The sequence below is a fragment of the Stomoxys calcitrans genome, chromosome 1, assembly GCF_963082655.1.
Source record: "Stomoxys calcitrans chromosome 1, idStoCalc2.1, whole genome shotgun sequence".
In the NCBI taxonomy this organism is placed as follows: domain Eukaryota; kingdom Metazoa; phylum Arthropoda; class Insecta; order Diptera; family Muscidae; genus Stomoxys; species Stomoxys calcitrans.
In genome coordinates, this window is record NC_081552.1 from 162,952,258 (window position 1) to 162,976,390 (window position 24,133).

The window sequence follows — 24,133 nt, forward strand, 5'->3', positions numbered from 1 at the left end:
TATACGCAAGTCCGAAAATAGTAGTCAGAAGGGCGCCAGATAGTGCGCCTCCTTCTGTAGTAACGCCGTTAATATTCCATCAGATCCGGGTGACTTAAATGGGTTGAAGCTCCACAAGGTTTCCATTACCATATGTTCTGCAATGATAAGCCTTCGGTCAACCTCATTTTTTCAAGATTCCGGTATCTCCGTGAGTGCCGTCTCCTGCGGAAAATGCGTTTTCGTCAAAAGCCTCAACATGTTCTCCATTTTTTCTGCGCTTACTCCCATATCGTCTACAAACTTTTTTGGTCAAGGGTAGACCACAAGAAATGTTGCAGCAGCCAGATTGATGGAACCTCTTGAATGAGATATTGAACAGTAAGCAAATGGAGATATGTCCCAGTGGCTGTTTACATTCCATATGGTTTTTTTCATAAAATATCGGTATAAGTAGAAACTGCTACAAGGCCAGTAGCTATGGGCATTAGCAGAGCAATAAAATTAACGAGAGAGTTTTCGCAAATGTATACCAATGGTCGCAATGTCTATGTTAACAAGGCTCAGTTGATCATTTCCTTTCGGTAATAATCAACAAATTAAAATCTTCCAACATAATATGCCAAATGACATAAATAATAGTATAAAATAAAAAGCAAAAATTTTTTCATTTTATCATGTACTAGCTGACCCGGGTACGCTTCGCTGCGCCTTCTTTTACTTTATATGGAACAAAATTTCCTTGAAATATTTATTTTCGACAATTAAAGAGCTTTTAGTGAAATACCATGCTACGAAAATAGTATATCGCTTGACTAACAGTTTAACAATATAAATGCGCTTATCTGAATCCCATATGATCTTTATTGGTCTACGAATTTGAAGTTTGAATGTAAGGTGTACTCTATTCTTAAAATACTTTATTTCAGCCCGATATTCTCATAATATTTTACTTAGGGGTGTTTTCGAGGGTGAGGTCATCCCCCAGGCACTTCGTCCTAAAAAATATCAGCATCGTGCTGTTCTTTCAAATACCATTTATTTAAATCCCATATTGCCATTGATTTAGGGGAGTTTACACGATGAGGCGTCCCCCAAACACATGGCCACAAAATAGGTAATCAAATTCGTTTTCTAATCTTAAATACCTTTCATTTGAGCCACATATTGCCATGGTCGAAAATTTTTTACCCTTTGGGGGGTGTTTTGGGGAAGGGTTGATGCCCTAAATACATGGTCGTACATTTGGATATCAAATTCGTATTCTACTCCCAAATAGACGCCCCGCAAATTGGTCTCGAAAGTTGTTATCAATTCTTGCTCTACCCCCCAAATACCTTTCATTTAAGCTCCACACTGACATGGTCGGTAAATATGCCCGATTTAGGGGTGTTTTGGGGATTGGAGTGGTCCCCCAAACACTAAGCCCGAAAAATGTATCAGCAACGTGCTCTATTCTCATGTAACTATATATCATTTATTTGAACCCCATATTGCCATTGGCCTCAAAATTGGATATCAAATTCGTTTTCTAATCTCTTTTAAACTCCTTTTTGCTAAAGTCTGCAAATATGTCCGGTTTGGAGTATTGGCTCTAAAAACTATAAATATTTAGTTCCACTCTCTTTAAGACCCAAATTGTCTTGGTGAGCAATTACGTCCTATTTGGGGGTTGTTATGGTGGTTGGACGTCCCCTAAATAGTTGGTCCCTAATGTTGATATCAGATACGTGGTCTACTCCCAAATACCTTTAATTTGAGCCCCATATTTCCATAGTCGGCAAAAATTACCGGCTTGAAGGGTGTTTTTGGGGATAGCCGGCTACTCAGTGAGTTGGCCTTGAAAATATTCAAGAAATATTTCCTATTTGGGTGGTGTTGTGGGGGTGGGGTGGCCCCATAGACACTTATCCCCAATATTGATATCAAATTCGTGCTCTACTCCTAAATATCTTTCATTTGAGCCCCATATTGCTATGGTCGCAAATTTGTACCCCCAAACACTTGGTCCCATATTTGGATATCAGATTCGTATTATGCATTCAAATACCTTTTATTTAAGCCCCATATTCCCATGGTCAGTAAATAAGTCCTGCTTGGGGGGTGTTTTGGGAAAGGGGTGGACCCCTGGAAACGTGGTCCCACACTTGGATGTCAGATTCGTATTCAACTCGCAAATACCTTTAATTTGAGTCCCATATTGCCATGGTCGGTAAATATGTCCGAATTAAGGGTGTTTTGGGGCTTATGGTGGTCCCCCTAACACTTGGTCCGACAATTGTATATCAGATACGTTTTCTTATTCTAAATACCTTTCATTTGAGTCTCATTTTGTCGTGATTGATCTAAATACATGTTTGGTAGGTTTTAGGGTGGGGCAGCCCCCCTAGGTACCCCATCCGAAATTTGGATACCAAATTTTTATTTTTAGGGAACCATATGAGAGCACACAAAATTTCGTTTAAATGAACCACCCACCTCCGAGATCTGGCGTTTCTGAAAATTAGGGTAAAGGGGAGGGTCCGTCCCCCCTTCAGATATCAAAAAATGCAGTGCCCTATTTTCACCACGGGGTCATTATGCACTATCTGTGAAAATTTCAAGAAAATCGGTTCAGCCGTTTCTGAGTCTATAAGGAACACACAAACATACAAACAAACAAACAAGCACACAAGCAAATAAACAAACAAACCTACAAATACAAGTTGATTTTTATATATAAGATAAGATTTTCATTGCCCCAAGTAATAACAAATTGCATGCAAACAATTTTTTTCGCTATCTACGGACATTTTACTAAAAAATGCCGATTTTGCAAACATCTTTCCCTAGTGCGGGGATTTTGGGTGTTTTCCTCAAGATAGGTGTCCAAAATTTTTACTCACTTTTTAAAAAGATATTCATTCATCTACAAATTTGTGAAAATAAAATGATATCTTCAGTAGTATTGGTTTCATGATATTTTCAATTTGAATTTTATTTTTCACAAAAGTGTTTTTGTATACCCTCCACCATAGGATGGGGGTATACTAATTTCGTCATTCTGTTTGTAACTACTCGAAATATTCGTCTGAGACCCCATAAAGTACATATAGTCTTGATCGTCACGACATTTTATGTCAATCTAGCCATGTCCGTCCGTCTGTCGAAAGCACGCTAACTTCCGAAGGAGTAAAGATAGCCGCTTGAAAGTTTGCACAAATACTTCCTATCAGTGTAGGTCGGTTGGTTTTGATATAGCTGGTAAATAAACCGAACTAGGGTCTTGACTTCTTGAGCCTCTAGAGTGAGCAATTCTTATCCGATTGGAATTAAATTCCAATTTTGTTATGATATCCAATAACTGTGCCAAGTATGGTTCAAATCGGTTCATAACTTGATATAGCTGTCATATAAACAGATCTTGGGTCTATACTTCTTGAGCTTTTAGAGGGCGCAATTCCTATCCGATTTGGCTGAAATTTTGCATGACGTATTTTATTCTTACTTTCAACAACTGTGTCAAATAAGGTTCAAAACGGTTCATAACCTGATATAGCTGCCATTGGCTTCGTTTTGGGTTTTACCCAAATAATAGAACTTAAATTCAACCTTTTGTTTCAGCAAAAAAATTTTTAAAATCGGACCATAAATGCGCTTTAGACAGTTCGAACTTCTAGGACCCTGAAATTACATATAATCTGGATAACACCTCAGCTATAACGATGTAAAATTTCATGAAGACATTTCTATCTGTTCCAAAATGGCAGAGAAATGATCGCGTGTGCAGTATATTATTTCATCCTCCATCAAAACCATACCGTCTTATCGACATTTCTGAAGAAATTTCCCGGAGACACATCTGCAAGGTCTCAGAAATCAGAGAAAAGCGAGTAGTTGTGTTTCTCTACAACTGGACATGAGCAGAGCAAATCCTTGATCGTCTCCTCATACTCATAAGTTTTGGAGGCGGCAAATCATCTCCTAGGATTTCATTTGCAGCTATCGTATTGGCACAGACCTTTGCCTGCAATACCGTTTACAGGTCCGGCAGTCTCAACGACGTGGAGGTGTCGTGTATCTCGAAATAAACCACAATACCGTTTCTGACTCCATTAAGAAGCCATCTGAAGTCTCATCTCCTTGAAACACAGCATCCACCTCCCTTACATTCACTTCCGTGAAAGCGAATCACAAAGATCTTTTCCCGAATCGGTCTCGGTACCGATGAGATACTCACATATAACCCCAAATGGTCCTTTCTAATAATTACACTGTGGAAACATTTTGGGATCATGATCTTGGTGGTTTTGAAGATGGGAAGTGCCCACTGAAACTTATCACCATATGTGAACACCAGTTTCGTATTCTACTAGCAAATTCCTTTCATTTAAGTCCCATATTGTACCAATCCGATCTGGGATCTTGATTTCTTGAGCCTCTAGAGGCCGCAATTATTATCCGATTTGCCTGAAATTTTGTACGACGGATTCTTTCATGACCATCAACATACGTGTTTATTATGGTCTGAATCGGTCCATAGCCCGATACAGCTCCCATATAAATCGATCTCTCTATTTTACTTTTTGAGCTCACAAAGAGCGCAATTCTTATTCGAATTGGCTGACATTTTACACAGGTCTCCAACATATAATTTAATCTCATATCTTGATATCTCTCTAATAGCAGAGCAAATCTTTTCTTATATCCTGTTTTGCCTAAGAAGAGATGCCGGGAAAAGAACTCGACAAATGCGATCCATGGTGGAGGGTATATAAGATTCGGCCCGGCCGAACTTAGCACGCTTTTACTTGTTAGGGGTTATACCTTCGTATGTGCATATCAAAGAGTAACAGCTAGAAAAGATCAGAGAATATACCACATTGCTTTGGCATGGGCGGAGCGATGAGACCGCGCCCATTAGAGCACTAGAGAGTATTCTGGCAATACAGATTAAGTATGAGGCAGCCACTGTAGCTATGACACTTAAAGCGATGAGAGAATGTAAAGAGGATAGGAGCAGGTCATACCATCGCGGTATAATCAAGGTTACGATAATGAACCTGGAAGGAATGGAAGAGGTTTCCGATCGAATACCTGAGACGACACTTGAGGTCGAGTGCGAGGCACTGCTGCCAGCGGCACAGTCTTGGATCATATTACACGGTCATGATCATGTTATACACATCGTTTGAGTGCTTGGCCATAGAGGTGTAAGTGGGAATGAAAAAGCAGACGATTTGGCAGTGAAGGCCAGAGGACTGACGTCAATGAACTTGGTTAACCCGAAGCCTTTCGGGTCTACGCGCCTAGGTTGCGGCACAATACCAGACATGAGCCAACATAGAGGCGTGGTATGGAATACAATTAGTGAATTTGTAAGTAGCACGGAATACCTGACTTAGATTTCTTTTTTCATGTCACTTTTTAGTATTTAGAGCGCACAACAAGCCGATTAATGGTTTAGGTGTATGTCTATGGTAACATAGGGTGGTGTAATATCCGCACCCTGTTTTCAACCTAAGCTAACCTAAGCTTGGCCGTGCCGAATTTTGGATAACTCCACTACCATATCCATAGTTATATCTAAAAAGTAGCTGGTCTGGATCGTATTCAAGTCCCGAGAACCCAAACCACATCTTCAGCGAAATAAATCCGCTTTTTATGGTATTAAGACCCTAAATTGGAAGATCGACCTATATGGCAGCTATATCTAAATAAAGTCTGATCTGGATCATATTCTGGTCGGATTAGTTTAGGTCACTGTGTAACAGAATGACTAAATGAATATTCCTCCTATCCTATGGTGGTGTGTATAAAAATGCAAGTGTTGCTCTTTGTTTGTTTTTTCCGAATAGACTCAAAAACGGCTGAACCGATTTTCATAAAATTTTCACAGATAATAGAGCATAGCTCCCCGGTAAAAACTACTCTACTCAATTTTTGTGATATCCGCGAGCAGTGCGGACCCTTTCTCTTACCACAATTTTAAGAAACGCCAGATGTCGGAAATGATTTCATCGATTTAAGTGAAATTTTGTATGCCACATTTTGGTAACCCAAAAACACAAAATTTTTATAAAAGTTTGGGATCATATAACAGTAGCGGACGCTCTACCCTAAAACCCACCCAAACGGACAAATTTACTGATTGGGGCAATATGGATATCAAATGAAAGGTATTTAAGATCAGACGAAGAACTTGATATAACAATTCGACCACATGGCGCCTACCCCACTCCCAAAAATGACATGTTTACCGATGGGGGCACCCGGCCGACACGGGATAACTAGCACCACACAGGTGGTGCAAGTTATTGGTGCCTTCAAACAAGCAATGGCCAACATCAGCGTTTGTTCCCAGGTTTGGGGCGGCTGGAGCAAGCGGATCTTGGAGCAAGCGGCTCGCGACAACGGAGGATACATATGCGATCCCACAAATCCCATGCGGTTGGGTCGCTGGGCCAGTAACCCGCCACGGAAAACTAAAAGAATCACTATGAGAAACAAAAGAATATTAACAAGTAAAAGCGTGCTAAGTTCGGCCGGGCCGAACCTTATATACCCTCCACCATGGATCGCATTTGTCGAGTTCTTTTCCCGGCATCTCTTCTTAGGCAAAAAAGGATATAAGAAAAGATTTGCTCTGATATTAGAGCGATATCAAGATATGGTCCAGTTTGGACCACAATTAAATTATATGTTGGAGACCTGTGTAAAATTTCAGCCAATTCGAATAAGAATTGCGCCCATGGCGGGCTCATGAACTAAAATAGAGAGAACGATTTATATGGGAGCTGTATCGGGCAATAGACCGATTCAGACCATAATAAACACGTTTGTTGATGGTCATGAGAGGATCCGTCGTACAAAATTTCAGGCAAATCGGATAATTCAAATAATGATTTCATTTCAATCGGATAAGAATTGCGCACTCTAGAGGCTCAAGAAGTCAAGACCCAAGATCGGTTTATATGGCAGCTATATCAGGTTATCGACTGATTTGAACCATACTTAGCACAGTTGTTGGATATCATAACAAAACACGTCGTGCAAAATTTCATTCCAATCGGATAAGAATTGCGCACTCTAGAGGCTCAAGAATTCAAGACCCAAGATCGGTTTATATGGCAGCTATATCAAAACATGGACCGATATGGCCCATTTGCAATACCAACCGACCTACACTAATAAGAAGTATTTGTGCAAAATTTCAAGCGGCTAGCTTTACTTCTTCGGAAGTTAGCGTGCTTTCGACAGACAGACGGACAGACGGACGGACGGACGGACAGACGGACAGACGGACAGACATGGCTAGATCGAGACAAAATGTCGCGACGATCAAGAATATATATACCTTATGGGGTCTCAGACGAATATTTCGAGTAGTTACAAACAGAATGACGAAATTGGTATACCCCCCATCTTATGGTGGAGGGTATAAAAACAGACCTACTAATGTTGCCGACCCACGCAAACGAAAAAAGGACCATGATTTGCGGACCTGTACTTGGAATGCCCGCACTCTATAGACGCGCTGGCGGATGTATTAGAAAAGTACAAGCAGATATTACGGCCTTACAGGAAGTACGATGGACTGGGAATGGCGTCACAACAACACCAAACGGTGCAGAACTATACTATAGCTGCCATAACACGAGGCATGAATTTGGCTGTGGATTTGTGTTTAGTCGGAGACTGAAACACCTCGTCTCAAGCTTTACTCAGGTGGATGAAAGGCTAGCTACAATCCGCATAAAAGCCAAATTCTTCAATATCAGCCTTATTTGAGCCCATTCCCGACGGAAGCCAAGGACGAGCAGATCAAGGATATTTCCCGCCCATGATATTAAAATGGTTCTGTGAGATTTTAATGTGAAGATAGGTAAGGAAGACATCTTTGGTCCAACAGTCGTAAAGTTAAGCCTCCACGAGATAACGTCCGAAAATGAGTTGAGGATAATAGATTTCGCCGCGGCAACAAACATGGTAGTTAGCAGCACCAGATTTCAATACAAAAATATTCATAAAGACACATGGCTGTCTACCGATCAAAACACGAGAAACGAACTTTATAACGTTGTGAATGATGGTAGACATTCATCCAGCATGTTATTGTAGATGTACGACCGATCGGTGGAGCGAATATTGAATCGGCTCATTACCTTGTTGCAGCAAAGGTTCGCAGGCGTTTGAACATGGCGAGGAAAGTATGATCTGACACTGCTCGGAAGCTCGACATTGAAAAGCTGCAAACACAACAGGAACTAACGGTTCCACTCAAGACTAGAGAAGTGTCCTCCAGATCGAAACCGTGGTTCTCCCGGGATATTCGTTCGGCTATTCACGTGAGGAATATGTCGCATCGCAGGTGGAGACGTTTCAGGACGCCTGAGTTACATGATGCCTTTCGCTTAGCAAGAGACCATGTCAATAAGTTGATCAAGATAGCCAAGAAAGACTACTATTACAGACGCTTTACTTCTGCAATAGGCTCCAAGAGAACGTGGAAGGTTATTCGAGACATAGAAATTGGGAAAGATACTAATAGATGTTCAACAAACTTGGACATCAATGAGCTTAACGATGCTTTTGTTAATGTCCCACAGATCCCAGTTGATCCCAATTTCTATGGCTTCAATGTCTCCCCCTCCCTCGATGACGACTCTGGTTTTGGCTTCAGCTGTATTGGTCCCACCGATGTCCTTGAGTGCGTCGCGACTGTAAAGTCTAACGCTGTCGGATCTGATGGCATTGATCCTAGATTTGTAAGACTCTTGCTCCCCCTTATTATTCCTCATGTAACCTATGTTTTCAATAGGATTTTGACCACGAGTTACTTTCCATTAGCGTGGAAACATGCCAAAGTCATCCCACTGCCTAAAAATTCCAAGGAATATAGACCAATTGCGATTCTTTGTTACTTGTCAAAGGTCTTTGAGAAATTGTTGTATTTGCAAATGTCGTCTTTTGTCAACGAGAACTCTTTGTTATATGTGAGACAGTCCGGATTTCGACCTTACCACAGCTGCGTAACTGCCTTGGCAGAGGTCACTGAGAGGATCAGGGTCAATTTGGAGAATGACAAGATAAATTTCCTTGTTCTTCTTGACCATTCTAAGGCATTTGACACTGTGGATCATTCCTTGTTATGTGATAAGATGAGACATCTTTACAATTTTTCCTCTACGTCCGTTCGTCTTATTTTGTCGTACCTGTCACACAGCACTCAGTCCGTCAGTTATAAGTCTTCTCTATCGGCACCTCTGCTTGTTTCAAAAGGTGTTCCTCAGGGATCAATTCTGGGTCCTCTTCTCTTTTCATTGTACAGTAACGACTTGGCGGGTCAATTGTCTTATTGTGAGGTACATATGTACGCTGACGATGTACAAATATATATCGGCAGTCCGAGGGATGAGATTGCTGAAAACATACGTCTGCTTAATCATGATCTGTCAAGAGTCAGCACGTGGGCGAAAGCCAATGGCCTGTGTCTCAACCCTGTAAAGTCCAAGTGTGTGGTTATCAGAAACAGGCTGTCTCGTTTTTCATGTGATGTCGGTATATACATTAACGACTCTAGACTGGAATTCGTTCCTTATGCCAAGAACTTGGGCGTTGTTATTAACAGCACTCTGACTTGGAGTAATCGTATCGACTCTGTCGTTGGTCAGGGATATTCAAAATTACGTGCTCTCTGGGCCACTCAGTCGCTTACTCCGCTACGGGTTAGGTCTCTCTTGGCAAAGACTTATCTTGTTCCTGGCATTCTCTACGGCTGTGAGTTGTTTGCTAATTGCGACTCGGTAAGTAGACGAAAGCTTAACACCTTTTTTAATAGCGTTACTCGTTATGTATTTGGCTTGAGACGGCGCGATTCCATCTCTGAATACTGTTTATCTCTGTATGGCATCTCCTTACAGCAATTGTTGTTCCTAAGATCGCTTACTTTCCTGCATAAACTGGTCTACACGCAGGCACCACAATATCTGTATGGATTTATTGATTTCGCCAGATCTACTAGAGGTAAAAAAATCATTCCCAAAATGTATCGGAGGCTTGTTTCTGAATGGCATATGTTCATATTCGCTGTACTTCTCTGGAATTCTCTTCCTAACGATCTACAATTACTCAGTAACTCGGCAACATTTAAAACCAGACTTTGGAAACATTTTACTGCATTAAGTTGATGAATGTTAAGACTCATTTATATATTTATTTTTATTCTTCTATACTTACCTTAAATTCTTTTTTTTCGGATCAACTAAGTCTACTAATTCCTCTTTAATTGATAAATTCACTTTTGTTTTTTTTTTTTCTTTTAAATTCAAATCTACAAAGCCACAATTGTTAGTTTTTTCCGTAAGTTATTCATTCAAAATCTGTGATGTATTATATAGCTATAGATTCTTAGTTTCAAGTGTTTACTATGTACAATTGTTGGAGATATTACCCGCACTTTAATTATAAGAATTTTATATTCTTGTTGTGCGGGTGTAAATAAATAAATTACAAAAAAACTGCTTGATGAAAGCACTCCTTGCTCCGACTGTATTGATAGAAAAGGAGAAACGACATTCCGCAGAAAGAAAAAGGAAATGGAAAGACGTGAGTGTGAGCGAATTGAGATGTACAGGAGTCAGAATAAGGTCCGCAATTTCTACCAAAGAATTAAATTTCAAACCGATGGCTTTGCTACATGCACATCCCTCTACGAATAAGAAAATCTGGCAACTGACACAGGTAGCATGCTGAGGATATGGAAAGAACATTTTACCCAACTGCTAATGTCCGACGTTGGCGGCGAAGAGGATACCGCAGAACCAATCCCTGATGATGGTATAGAATGTTTACCTCCTAGTCAGAATGAGGTCCAAGTAGCAGTGACCCGACTAAAGAACAACAGGGCAGCAGGAGCCAAGGGGTTACCTGATGAACTATTTAAGACCGGAGGCGACACGCTGATAAGGCGTATGCATCAGCTTATCTACGCAATCTGGCTAGAAGAACGCATACCCGATGATTGAAAACTAGGCACACTATGTCCCGTACGCTAGAAAGGAGACAAAACGGAATATGCCAACTACAGAGGAATAAGTCTCCTCCCCATCGCATACATGATACTCTCGAGCGCACAGTGTGAAAGGTTAAAACCTAAAATCAATTAGATAATTGGGCCCTATCAATGCAGCTTTAGACCTGGTAAATCCACCTGGTAAATTCACAATGCGCCAAATCCTGGAAAAGACCCGAGAAGGACAAATTAGCACCAACCATCTCTTTGTTGACTACAAAGCCGCATTTGATACCCTATTCGTTCAAAGTTATTTCAAACCATGTCTGAGTTTGGTATATCTGTAAAATTAAAAAGACTACAGGATTCATTACCAAACAAGGTTTCAGGCAAGGCGACAGCCTATCGTGTGATTCCTTTAATATCATGCTGGAGAAGATTATACGAGATGTAGAAGTAAATAGATAAGGCACATTGCTCACAAGAGAACACAATTTACTTGCCTATGCCGATGATATCGATATCATAGGTTGGTCACCGAAAGTAGTAACTGCAGCATTTGACAGAATCGAAAAAGAGTCAGGGAAAATGGGTCTGGCAGTAAATGGAGATAAGATAAAATGGATGGTTTCAACTCCCAAAAAGCCTTGCACAACCGAGCAGAAAAGAAAATGGAGAAAGTTGGGAATCACAGCTTTGAGATAGTCAGCAATTTAATCTACCTCGGCACCGTCGTAAACGAAACAAATGACACCAGTTTTGAAATAAAGCGGAGAATAATACTGACAAACTGATGCTACTTTGGATTCAGTAAGCAGTTTAGAAACAAGGTCACCTCTCGACAGACGAAGATTACAATATACATGACACTTATACTACCACATTGTTATATAGTTCTGAGGCATGGATACTTGTGAAAGCAGATGAGGCAGTGCTTGGAGTATTTGAGAGAAGGACTCTTCGTAAAAAATATGGACCAGTTTGCGTTAATGGAGAATATAGGCGTCGTATGAATCACGAGCTGTATGACGACGATAGCATAGTTACACGTTTCAAAATACCACGGTTGCCTTCGCTAGGTAATGTTGTCGGAACGGATGAAGTAGCTCCAGCAAAGAAGTCTTTTGAAGGCAAACACGGTGGTACACGCAAACCGGGAAGACCAAAAGCCCGATGGAAAGATCAAGTGGTGGGAGACACCTCGAAACTTGGTGTCAGACATTATAAAATGAGCGCAGAAGATCGAGGCTCTTGGAACGCTATTCTACGTTCGGCAAGTGGAACATGATGGAACCATCATAGCCAATTAAACGAAAACAAGTAAAAGCGTGCTAAGTTCGGCCGGGCCGAATCTTATATACCCTCCACCATGGATCGCATTTGTCGAGTTTTTATTCCCGGCATCTCTTCTTAGGCTAAAAAAGGTTAAAAGAAAAGATTTGCTCTGCTATAAGACCGATATCAAGATATGGTCCGGTTTGGACCACAATTAAATTATATGTTGGAGACCTGTGTAAAATGTCAGCCAATTCGAATAAGAATTGCGCCCTTTGGAGGCTCAAGAAGTAAAATAGAGAGATCGATTTATATGGGAGCTGTATCGGGCTATAGACCGATTCAGATCATAATAAACACGTATGTTGATGGGCTTGAGAGAATCCGTCGTACAAAATTTCATTCCAATCGGATAAGAATTGCGCACCCTAGAGGCTCTAGAAGTCAAGACCCAAGATCGGTTTATATGGCAGCTATATCAGGTTATGGACCGATTTGAACCATACTTGGCACAGTTGTTGGATATTATAACAAAACACGTCGGGCAAAATTTCATTCCAATCGGATAAGAATTGCACACTCTAAAGGCTCAAGAAGTCAAGACCCAAGATCGGTTTATATGGCAGCTATATCAAAACATGGACCGATATGGCCCATTTACAATACCAACCGACCTACACTAATAATAAGTATTTGTGCAAAATTTCAAGCGGCTAGCTTTACTCCTTCGGAAGTTAGCGTGCTTTCGACAGGCAGACGGACGGTCGGACGGACGGACAGACGGACGGACATGGCTAGATCGACATAAAATTTCACGACGATCAAGAATATATATACTTTATGGGGTCTCAGACGAATATTTCGAGTATTTACAAACAGAATGACGAAATTAGTATACCCCCCATCTTATGGTGGAGGGTATACAAATTAAACGATTGGGGCAATATTGGTATTAAATGAGTGGTTATTGGAAGTAAAGGGTGATTTTTTTGAGGTTAGGATTTTCATGCATTAGTATTTGACAGATCACGTGGGATTTCAGACATGGTGTCAAAGAGAAAGATGCTCAGTATGCTTTGACATTTCATCATGAATAGACTTACTAACGAGCAACGCTTGCAAATCATTGAATTTTATTACCAAAATCAGTGTTCGGTTCGAAATGTGTTCAAATTTTGACAAATTTTGTTCAGCGATGAGGCTCATTTCTGGTTGAATGGCTACGTAAATAAGCAAAATTGCCGCATTTGGAGTGAAGAGCAACCAGAAGCCGTTCAAGAACTGCCCATGCATCCCGAAAAATGCACTGTTTGGTGTGGTTTGTACGCTGGTGGAATCATTGGACCGTATTTTTTCAAAGATGCTGTTGGACGCAACGTTACGGTGAATGAACACATTTCGAACCGAACACTGATTTTGGTAATAAAATTCAATGATTTGCAAGCGTTGCTCGTTAGTAAGTCTATTCATGATGAAATGTCAAAGCATACTGAGCATCTTTCTCTTTGACACCATGTCTGAAATCCCACGTGATCTGTCAAATACTAATGCATGAAAATCCTAACCTCAAAAAAATCACCCTTTAGAATACTAAACTTAAATTAAAAATTTGGGCCAAATCCAAGGGGGGCGCTCCACCCCAAAAGTCGATAATGAGGCATATTGAAACAACAACTTTGAGAAGTTGAGTGGGTATGTGTAAGAGCATTGGTTTGGATGGTGCATTGATTTCTAAAAGAGGTATATTAATATGCCTGTATATCGGGAGCTATGCGAGATTCCAGGACTGGGTATTTGTTTGCTTGATTTTAGAGTTAAGTCTCTCGTACAGTGCACATACTGTCTATGTCGAGTTTGCTATGCGTTTTCCTACGTTTTTTTTTTTGCCTCTTTAAGACCACTTAAATAGTTCAGCTAACAGTACATCGCCTCCAGTTGCCTTGTAGATCTTAATCAAAATAGGTTTTACGTCAAATTTAATGTCGTTTTTCATTGTTTCAATATGTTATTAAAACACATTTTCTGTTATATATAATTTTTATTTTTATATGTATACATATTTATTTGTATATATTTCAAAAATTTATAAATATTTTTTGTGGGAAAAAATAACAGAAGTATGAAGATAAGCTTAGCTTTCATGCAGTTGAAGAAGTATAAGTTAGGCGTTAAATTCTAAAACAAATCAATTATTTATATATAATTAATTACCAAAAAAATTTTAAAGTAGGGAAAATTTGAAGTATTAACAAAATATGTTTTTTTTTACAACTAAAAACCTAATTATACAATGGACTGAAGTATGTTTTTTTAAACTAATAGTAAAGTAGCCAATATAACATTAACACATTTATATTATTTGAAATAAAGATAATAATTGTTTTAATTTCCACTATGGTAATCTGACAAAGGCCACCAGAATAGTGGTAAGCATTAGATTAAGGGGTAACATTCCGATGAGTAAGTGCTTGAGTTCATGTATATGTGATTATTTTAAATCGACGGGACATATGTTATGTTTGATTATATTCACCCTACTGGGCTTTAATGAGATCTTCTGGTGTGGATGTTTTTGCAGCAAGAGTTTTATGAAGAATATAAAAGCATATCAATAATGACCGGGAATTTATAAAATTTTCTTGATAAAAAACTACTCAAACTAGTTATTATAATTCCGGTGAATTTCCTCCCAGGAAAGATTTTTTTTTGTAAGGATTTCAAAAATCGTGTGAAACTTTAACAATCAGTTACAGTTTCCTACGTGATTTTAACAATAAATTGAGTATACAATTTAATTTAGCCCGGAAAAGTTCACGGTTATGTCCTTCTGGCAATACTAGTGTTCTAGGTGATATTTGGGAATTTCGCTAGGAAGTTTTTAGCACAACTTGGCGCACAACGTTTGTTATTTAACATCAAACTGTTATGTAACTAATCTCAGCCAATAAAATGAATAATCACAAGAAAATGTTCGTGGCATGGTATTCACGCTGAAAAATTACAAAATACCACCCATACATGGGCCGACATAACAGCAGCATGAACGGAGGCGGACACTTCTATCATAGGCATAGCTAGACGATCCCAAAAACCATGGATTTTCAGCGACACTATAGAGGGAAAAAAGACACCGGAGAGGTCTACGCAACGCTCTGCGGGCAAAATCAAGTGTAACCTAAATCGCAGACAGCATTGACTATCACGCCTCCGCCTCGCTGGTCAAACGCCTAGTTTGCAGAGATAAGCGAATGTTTATTAAAAGTTAAAAGAGAAAGCCAAAAATTCAGCTCAAATTGGAAACATTTGTGGTGTTACGAATCAATAAAACAAATGAGCGGCAACAACATAAGGCCAACGACAACATTAAAAGATGTGGACGGATCGGAATTAATAACGTCCAACACCAATTAGAGCGATGGCGCGGATTTTTCAGCTACGAGGGACCAAAACCCGAAGACGTAAGCTCCTACTCTCTTATTCCCCCAGTGCGCCGAAACCAACTCAGGGATATATCTACAGCCTCACCAACCTGCGAAGATATTAAGGTTTTGGTCTCACTCAAAAATGGCAAATCAAAAACGGCCTTGACAACGTACCTGCCGAACTATTTCGGTATGAAGCACATCCCATAGCTCAACCAATCACCCCAATCATCAAAGACGCTCGGGATACATTATTTATTCCCTCACAATGGAAGAAGGGAATTATGGTCGCGATCCCAAAGAAGGGTGAACTCGCTCAGTGTAAAAACTGGAGAGGGATAACACTGCTAAACGCAATAAATAAGGCAAGCCTTCTGCTGCAGCGTTTTTCACCTGCACTTGACAGCATTTTGCGGAAGGATCAGGCGGTTTCCGGCCAGGACGTTTTTGTGCCGACCACATCAAATCCTTGCATAGAATCATTAAACCATCTGCAGAATCTCATACACATCTATACCTTTTATTCATCGACTTCGAGCGTGCTTATGACACAGTTTCAGTTCGTTTCAATGGAAAAGAGAGCTGACCTTTCGGGATCGATAAAGAAGTGAATCAGGTCGCCGACATTATTTTTGATTCTACTAGATTCAGTCTAAGAGGCGACAAGTGCTGAGGCACCCTATGGCATTTGCTGGGGCATAAACGACTTCATTGGCGAAATCGACTGCGTGGATGAAGTATGCCTATTTGCGCATTGCTTTGAGCACATAAAAGCAAAATTGGAACACCTAAACGGAAACACGGCCAAAGTAGGCGCGAAAATAAACATAACTGAGACCAAATTGATGTTGATAGCAACAAAAAATCTGGCACCACTCACTATAAACGGACATGTCATTTAAGATGTTGACAGCTTTACCTATCTAAGCACCAAAATTTCTAAGGACGGAAGATAAGGCGCCCTGTAGCCGAGTTAGTAGCGTGCTTGGATTACCAGTGCAAGGGTCGTGGATTCGATTCCCTCCAGAAGCCTTAGTCTGTCGCTGCTGTGGTAACACAATGGACTTAAAATTGTCTAAGTGAGACTGTAAAGGACTGCCACTCCTAACCTAACCTAGGACGGAAGATCAGAAGCAAACATCCGCGAACGTATCAACAAGGCTAGAAGTGCGTTTCTATAACTCAATAAAGTAAGAGTCTTGAACAGTAGTGTGAAATTTATTTTATTATATGGCTGTACAACTTGGAAAATTCAAGTTTTTATAAATAGCTGCCTACGAAAAATACTTCGAATTTTCTGTCCAAACCGTATCTCAAATGAAGAATTGCAAATAAGAACAAACACTTCCACTGTTGATGTTGAAATCCGGATGAGAAAATTACTTGGTTGGTCATATCCTACACCAACTGCACAAGTATATGGCGAGAAATGTTCTAGACTGGAATCAGCAAGGACAGCGAAGGAGGGGACGCCAAAGCTCTAGCCACAAATAGAGGTAGGTGGAGAGAGCTTGTTGAAGTCCTATGATCACACTGAACTTTTTACTAGTGGTCATATTTTTTGTAAAATAGTGTTGTTTATGGAGAAAAGTTGTTTCGTCTTTTGGCGATCAAACAGTATTTAAAATCATTGTAAAAATACCTAAAGTTCAGTTTTACCTGGAGGAATTAGTTAAGGTTGTCCAACTTCGGATAACAAATTTTTATTAAAGCTATATCAAGTTATAATAGACCGATTTGATTTGGACCTTCTTGGCACGGTGGTTAGGGTACGTAACAGAGCACTCCGTGCAAAATTTCAGCCTAAAATTGCAGATTCTAGGGGTTCAAGAAGGCAAATCGAGGTACCACTTTATACGGGAGCTGCATTCAAATCTGGGCGGTTATGGCCTATTTCCAACAACCTACATCAATAAGTCTTTGCGCAAAATTTCATGGGGATATCTTCATTCGTTTTATCGCTAAAGTGATTTCCACACAGTCGGACATGGCTGGATCGGTTTGGAATGTAATTTATGCTTTCGCAAATCAATATTTCGAGGTGTTACAAATGGATTGATTAGATTAGTATTCAACCATCCCATCATGGTGAGTATAAAAAGAACCGCGTGGTTTCTTAATAGTCGCAGTTAAGGTTTCAACAGACCGTTTGATCTTCTAGCCGATCTTCTGCACTCATTCTCCAATTACAGACACTTTGTTTCAAAGTAATTTTCGTTTTTCCTTCGCAGTTTGTACATAGCCCATCTGGGCCAGTTTCTCCTAGTAAAACGAGGTACAGTGAAACATTTCGCTCTACAATTAAAGTGTTTTAAATAAAATTACCCCCCGTTTCAATGTTCAAAGTGGGTGGTTGCCGGAGGTGATTAACTGTATGTACACTACCAGAGCTGACATATGGGACACTGGTATGGGAAGGCAAAGAGGATTTGCAACAGGGAGTTTCAGAAGGTGCAAAGTCTGGCCCACGTTGAAATCATGGGAGCGTAAGGTCCACACCACTGTCAGATTTAGAAGCGGTGCTGGATAAGCAGTCTTAGCATACTGCAGCAGATTGGATGCGGCACGGTTCCATTCTGAATACAATGGATACGGTTGGTCAATAGACTGAGGAGGGTGTCAGACTTCATAATAACGGGACCGATTGGATGTCAGATCTTCTGGGAGGTGTATGCTGTGTTTGAAGAGGATGAAACCTGAAGTCTGTACCATTACGGGAAAAAAATTACCGACTTCGTATCTTTCCAGATATGTGGGTAACATGGCGCTTGTCCTAGACTCTCTTCTTTATTTCTTCTTATTTTTCTTTCTCATTACCCAGTGAGAAAAGAAGAGTGGGTGTCTTTTCTCACTGGGGTATCAAAGTTGTCCAAACTGGCCTGCGTGTGAATTCATCTGTGGGATGCCATATATATTTCTGAACTGATAATGAAAATGCAAGTATTTAACATCAAAATTTTTGTTATTGTTTTCATGCTTTGGAATTAATTATCTTTTGTTTTCCAAATTTTTTATTGTTATTTCTGAGCTGGAATAAAAACAGTTCTGAAGTGTACCACTTATCAAGCGGAACAGTCGTTATATGACCAGTTTTTCCGAAAAAAACAGGCGACCATTTGCTTCAAAGTGCTTCTTCCACGAACAACTTTGTTTGGAAGACCCATACTGATTTTAAAGCACAGCGATCGTATTTTTTCATAATTTCTTTGCAACAGCTTTTTTTATGAGCGATTGTCAAATTGTGTGGGATCCAACGAGAAAAACCTGGCCAGGTTTTAAATCAATGTCAAGTGTATGCCCGTGCCCAAGGTATGTCACATTACGATCTTGCGTTGAAAGTTTGCACACGGCATCAATGATCTCTGGTACAAGGACCGTTATTGGACCTTCACGGAATTCGTATTTGAGTGACAGTCGGCGACGATTGAATATATAAAGCCCATTTTTCACAGTGGTATGGGATGATGCTCCATCGCCATACAAAGATTTAAGTGGATCGATGCACTCTTGTCGTGATAATCCGCGTCGAAAATTGCGAAAAGTGATTACGTGAAAATGTTCAAGTCACTGTAAACAACACAAATTGTGGTCGAACGTCGAAACTTCGTTAGAAAATGTAAAACTTTTCAAATGATATCTCAGATTGCACCTGGCAACACTTAGTGTTGCCTAGGCCAGAAATATGCCTAGCAGCCTAGTTTTTCATGTTAAGTTAGTAATGACGAGTGGAGTCAAATCTCAACAAAGATTTATATCGAAATAATCCGATTAATAGCACCATTTTTGAACCCACTGTGGCTATATTCCGGTCCGTTCAATACCAAACCCGGCACCGACGTCCAAGGATCTAACGCAACTCGCTGTTTTAAATTTCAGCAAAATGGGGTAGTAAATTTGCCTGATGTGGGATGTAGACTGTAAACGGATAATGTCTACATAACAGCTATATCGAAGTATGATCCGATCAGCCCTATATTCAAGAAGAATATAATCAAATTTTGAGCGGAATCGGGAAAAATGTGGCTTTTATGCAACTTAGACAGAAGTTCGGTATATACAGGGTTATATCAAGGTATTGCCCGATCTGGACCATACTTGGCATGAATTTCGAGGATTGCACTCCTCCAGCTCTATCAAAATACTGTCCGAAATATCTCATCTTCGAAAATAACCTGCCTAAGCTAAAAAAGAGTTATCTAGGCGAAGTTTCTTCTCAATTTCTTCATTTTTGGAAGACTTTAGTATGATTGCCACAGACAGACGGCCAGACTATTGTATAGACATGGCTAGATCATTTTAGAGTTTTACAGCGATCAAGAGTATACAACAGGGTCGAAAATGAATGTAGGTCCTTGGGGATAACAAATAGGTGATTTCCTCTTTATGGATATTCATCCCGTACAAGTTGTTCATCCGTTTTGACTTCTTGAGGCCCTTGAAACCTCAAATTTTAACAGAATTGGGTGAAATTTGGGATGCGAAGTTCTAGTCAACTCAGTTCTTATCTGATTGGAATGAAATTTGTTACGTGATATATATTTTTGTTCTTTACCAAGATCCATAAAAAGATATAGGCCCCCAATAACCACTCTAAATTCTTGAGTATCTATTTTGAGAATATTAATGCACAACAAAAGGCCCCACCAAACTTTGCACCGTGAGCTTCAATTACTTCAGAATTAACCATTCCACTGCTTCAGAATTAGTCTCATTCCTATGCGGTTAGTAAGGGGATAACTACCGCGGAAAATTTGTTCGATGTTTTCATTCAATGAATGACTTTTCTAAAAATTTTCGATCGAATGACTTCGATCGAAAATAATTATCTTTGCTGAAAAACAACCAAGCACCTATTTTGCACGTTGACTGTATGAATCTTTCTTTATAATCGTATATGTAACCCGATGTCTTTTAGTTGCCGAACTCTCATTTACTAACCACCCACATGTATGTAAAGTATTATACAAATACGACATCTTTACTTACATAGATAGATAATTATAAATTATATACTCATATATTTATGTGTACGCATTTGATGTAAGTATAATAATAGAATTATCATTTGGAGTAAATTTATTTGATAATACTTTTTTGTTTTTTTTTTTTTTTTTTTTTAGTTTGTTTTTATTCTCTGTTTGTGAATGTATACGCTGTTCTTATCTGCAGATTCTATTTGTTTATGCGATTTTGTCTATGAGTAACAATATGAAGGCGATTGGTTTTAGCTGAGTGAGAATATGTGAACGAAAGAGAGAGAGAGGACTGGATTTATTAAACAGAAATCATGAGTGATTTGATGTGAGATCTTAAATTATGAAGAGGGGGAGTATGGAAATGAAGTTTGTGTTTGTACAAATGTTTGTTTATTGGTTTGCTGTTTGCTTCTAAGGCAAATAAACAGGTTCTTGTTATTTGGGGCTTTTACCATCTGTATGTTTGTCCGTCTGTCTGTCTATTTATGCGAAAGTACTTCCTAAAAATGTGCGTTAATTAAATAACAGTAAGTGTAGATAAGTTGTAGGTGTAATTCTGTTTTATATTGTTGTAGTTGTTTTTGTTAAACTATAGTAACTGTTGGTTTTAAATTGTTGTGTTGATGACGCTGATGATGAAGATGATGATGAGGATGATGATGATGGTGATGGTATTGTTGCTGATGCTGTGCTGCTGACGGCAACAGCTCATTGGCTTTCAATAAATCCTGCAGCTGCTGCTGGTGCGTCACATTGGAAATCTTTTGCTGTTGATTTTGCATGTTAGCTTTGCCATTCAATATAAGATTACCACTACCGCTACTACACTTATTATTGTTATGCATATTCTGCTTTTGTTCTTGTAGATTATGTTGTTGCTGTTTTATTGGACTATCGCTAGTATTTATAAGATTCTTCTTCTTAGATTCCTCATCGTTAGTGGGCAAGTTTTCATTTGCACTTCCATTGCCGTTCCATTGTTTCAGGGGATCTCCTATTAGGGTTATCTTCACAGGCTTATACGCTGGGACAGCAGCAGTCTGTTTATCCCAAGCTATTGAGGCCCTGCGTGGCTGTATGGAATGTATAGTGGGTTGTTGCTGATGTTGTTGTTGTTGTGGGTGCGGTTGCGAAGACATCTGATGATTATAATTAGTTAATGTGGTTGAAATAATGGTGTGACGGCGTGTTTGATTATTTGCGCCACTTCCTTGATTTTGTTGCCCAGAATTGTTCTGCTGCTGTATTACCGTAGTGCTATCGCCGCCACATATTGCCGGGAAATATGTCGTAAAACTAGTATACTCCGGCTTACTTCTGATTGGAAATACGGAAGACAACAACAAAATAAAAAACAAAAAGAGAATATTAATTTTATTTATCTGCAATGAAATTCGAATATGCTAAGTATCACAACGAACAGTATTTTTATCTTTTTTTTTCAGGATATGACTGACAGTGTGTCTAATGGACATTAATTTATTATTTTATTCAATTGCATGCCTTATCTTCGAAAAAATGGCACGTATTATTTTAGCTTCTTCGTATCGTTTTAATAACATGAATCATAAGTAGTAAAATTTTAAATTTACCTCAATATTTCTATAAATTTTATTTGCAGCATGCAATCAAAATTGTTGAATTGTTAAATACAACTATCTTAGTAAGCTACTTATACAAATTTCTATATGAGTAACTTATAAAATATTTTAAATTTTTAAATGAATTAGGTAGATGTATTTATGTGTTTTATTGTAATTGTTTTTTTTTTTTGTAAAATTATTATGAACAACAATTGACTACACTAATATATTTAAATTTATGTAGATCATTCATGCTGAACCGGTGGTATTATCTTCACTCTAGAATAGTAACATTAACATATATAAAGCGAAATCTTATTTCAAATATTGTACTTTCTTTTTTATCATAAATCTCAGCTTTCAAAAGTAATTTTTGCTATGCATTCTCCAAAATATTTTGTTGGGGAAGCTACAAAGGCATGAAAAGCCTCATCCATTTCAACCAATATAAGGCAATATATTGGTTAATATACATACGTACCAGGGAAGGAAAATACAAATACTGATATGGTACTAAACAAGGAGGCCACCGTAACGCAGAGACTAGTATGTCCGCCTATGACACTGAATCGAATCCTGGCGAGAACTTGAGAAAAAAATGTTTGGAGGTGGTTATCCTCTAATTTGTGAGGTACTATGCCATGTAAAACTTCTTCCCAAACAGGTGTCGCACTGCGGCACGCCGTTCATACTCGGCTATAAAAAGGAGGTCCCTTATCATTAAGCTTAAACTTGAATCCGACAGCACTGATTGATATGTGAGAAGTTGGCCTATGTTCCTTATTGTAATGTTCATGAGCAATTTTGCATTTGTAAACCTGTAAGGAAAGCTAAAAGTCGGTCGATACCGACTGCATAATACCCTACACCTATCCTCTACGTACAAAGTGGCAGCTATATCCAATTCTGAACCAATTTTTATGGACCTTGGCGGATGTTTTTTGGTTGAGTTACCAAACAATCCGTATCAAATTTCGAGCAAATACCCTATGGGAAATGAGTAGTCAATTGCCCCAAATATACCGGCACTAAACTGGAAAACAAGTTACCTGTTGCAGGTAATGAAAAGTCATAACTTATGTTTACTAATTATTTTTTAAAAAGTCGCTTAATTATTGTTAAAAATTGCTTATCTGTTAAATATATTTTCTAACTTATGTTATCCAGCAACCATGCAATCAGTAGCAAAGAGCCAGATATAGGAGTGGTATCGGGAGAAAAGGAGAGAGAAGAAACGTCTATTTTGCAGTAAGATAAGGAAAGACGTGAGTGTAAGTGAATTGACATGTACAGGAGTCAGAATGAAGTCCTGAAATTCTACCAAAGAATTAAACATCAAACCGATGGCTTTGTTGGAGGCACATCCTCCTGCAGAGACAAAGAAGGAAATTTGGTAACTGACACAGATAGCATGCTAAGGATGATGAAAGAAGATTTTACCCAACTGCTAGTGTCCGATGATTGGACCTCAGCATACTATGTCCTGTACAAAAGAAAGGAGACAAGACAGAATGTGCCAACTACAGGGGAATAAGTCTCCTCCCCATCGCATACAAGATACTCTCGAGCATACTGTGTGAAAGATAAAAACCTAAAGTCAATGAGATAATTGGGCCCTATAATGCGGCTTTAGACCTGGTAAATCCACCCTGGACCGGATATTAACACTGCGACAAATCCTGGAAAAGACCCGAGAAGGACAAATTAACACCTACCATCTCCATGTTGACTACAAATACGCGTTCCTCAGTAAGAATAGAAAAGAATCTCTCGGAACCATTTAATACCAAACGAGGTTTCAGACAAGAAGAAATCCTATCGTGTGACCTCTTTAATATCCTGCTGGAGAAGGTTATACGTGATGCAGATGTGAATAGATATGACACACTAATCACAAGAGAACAC

General features: G+C 39.2%; 1 protein-coding gene and 1 long non-coding RNA gene across 8 annotated transcripts in view; one reads left to right on the forward strand and one right to left on the reverse strand.

The window, feature by feature from the left end:
* The first annotated feature begins 17,955 nt into the window (after window positions 1-17,955).
* LOC131994117 (uncharacterized) lies at window positions 17,956-22,371 on the forward strand. The gene is made up of 2 exons (XR_009396462.1): window positions 17,956-18,978; window positions 22,091-22,371. It is a non-coding gene; the product is annotated as an uncharacterized LOC131994117 (long non-coding RNA).
* LOC106089084 (serine-rich adhesin for platelets) overlaps window positions 21,184-24,133 on the reverse strand; it is a 312,770-nt gene continuing 309,820 nt past the window's right edge. For 4 of the 7 annotated variants that reach the window (XM_059360423.1, XM_059360420.1, XM_059360421.1 and 1 more), the window contains one exon: window positions 21,184-21,962. In XM_059360423.1, the coding sequence (XP_059216406.1) occupies window positions 21,230-21,962 (733 nt within the window). In that variant the 3' untranslated portion in view covers window positions 21,184-21,229. The remainder of the gene's footprint in view (window positions 21,963-24,133) is intronic. The other 3 variants (XM_059360422.1, XM_059360427.1, XM_059360426.1) reach the window with 3 other exon arrangements.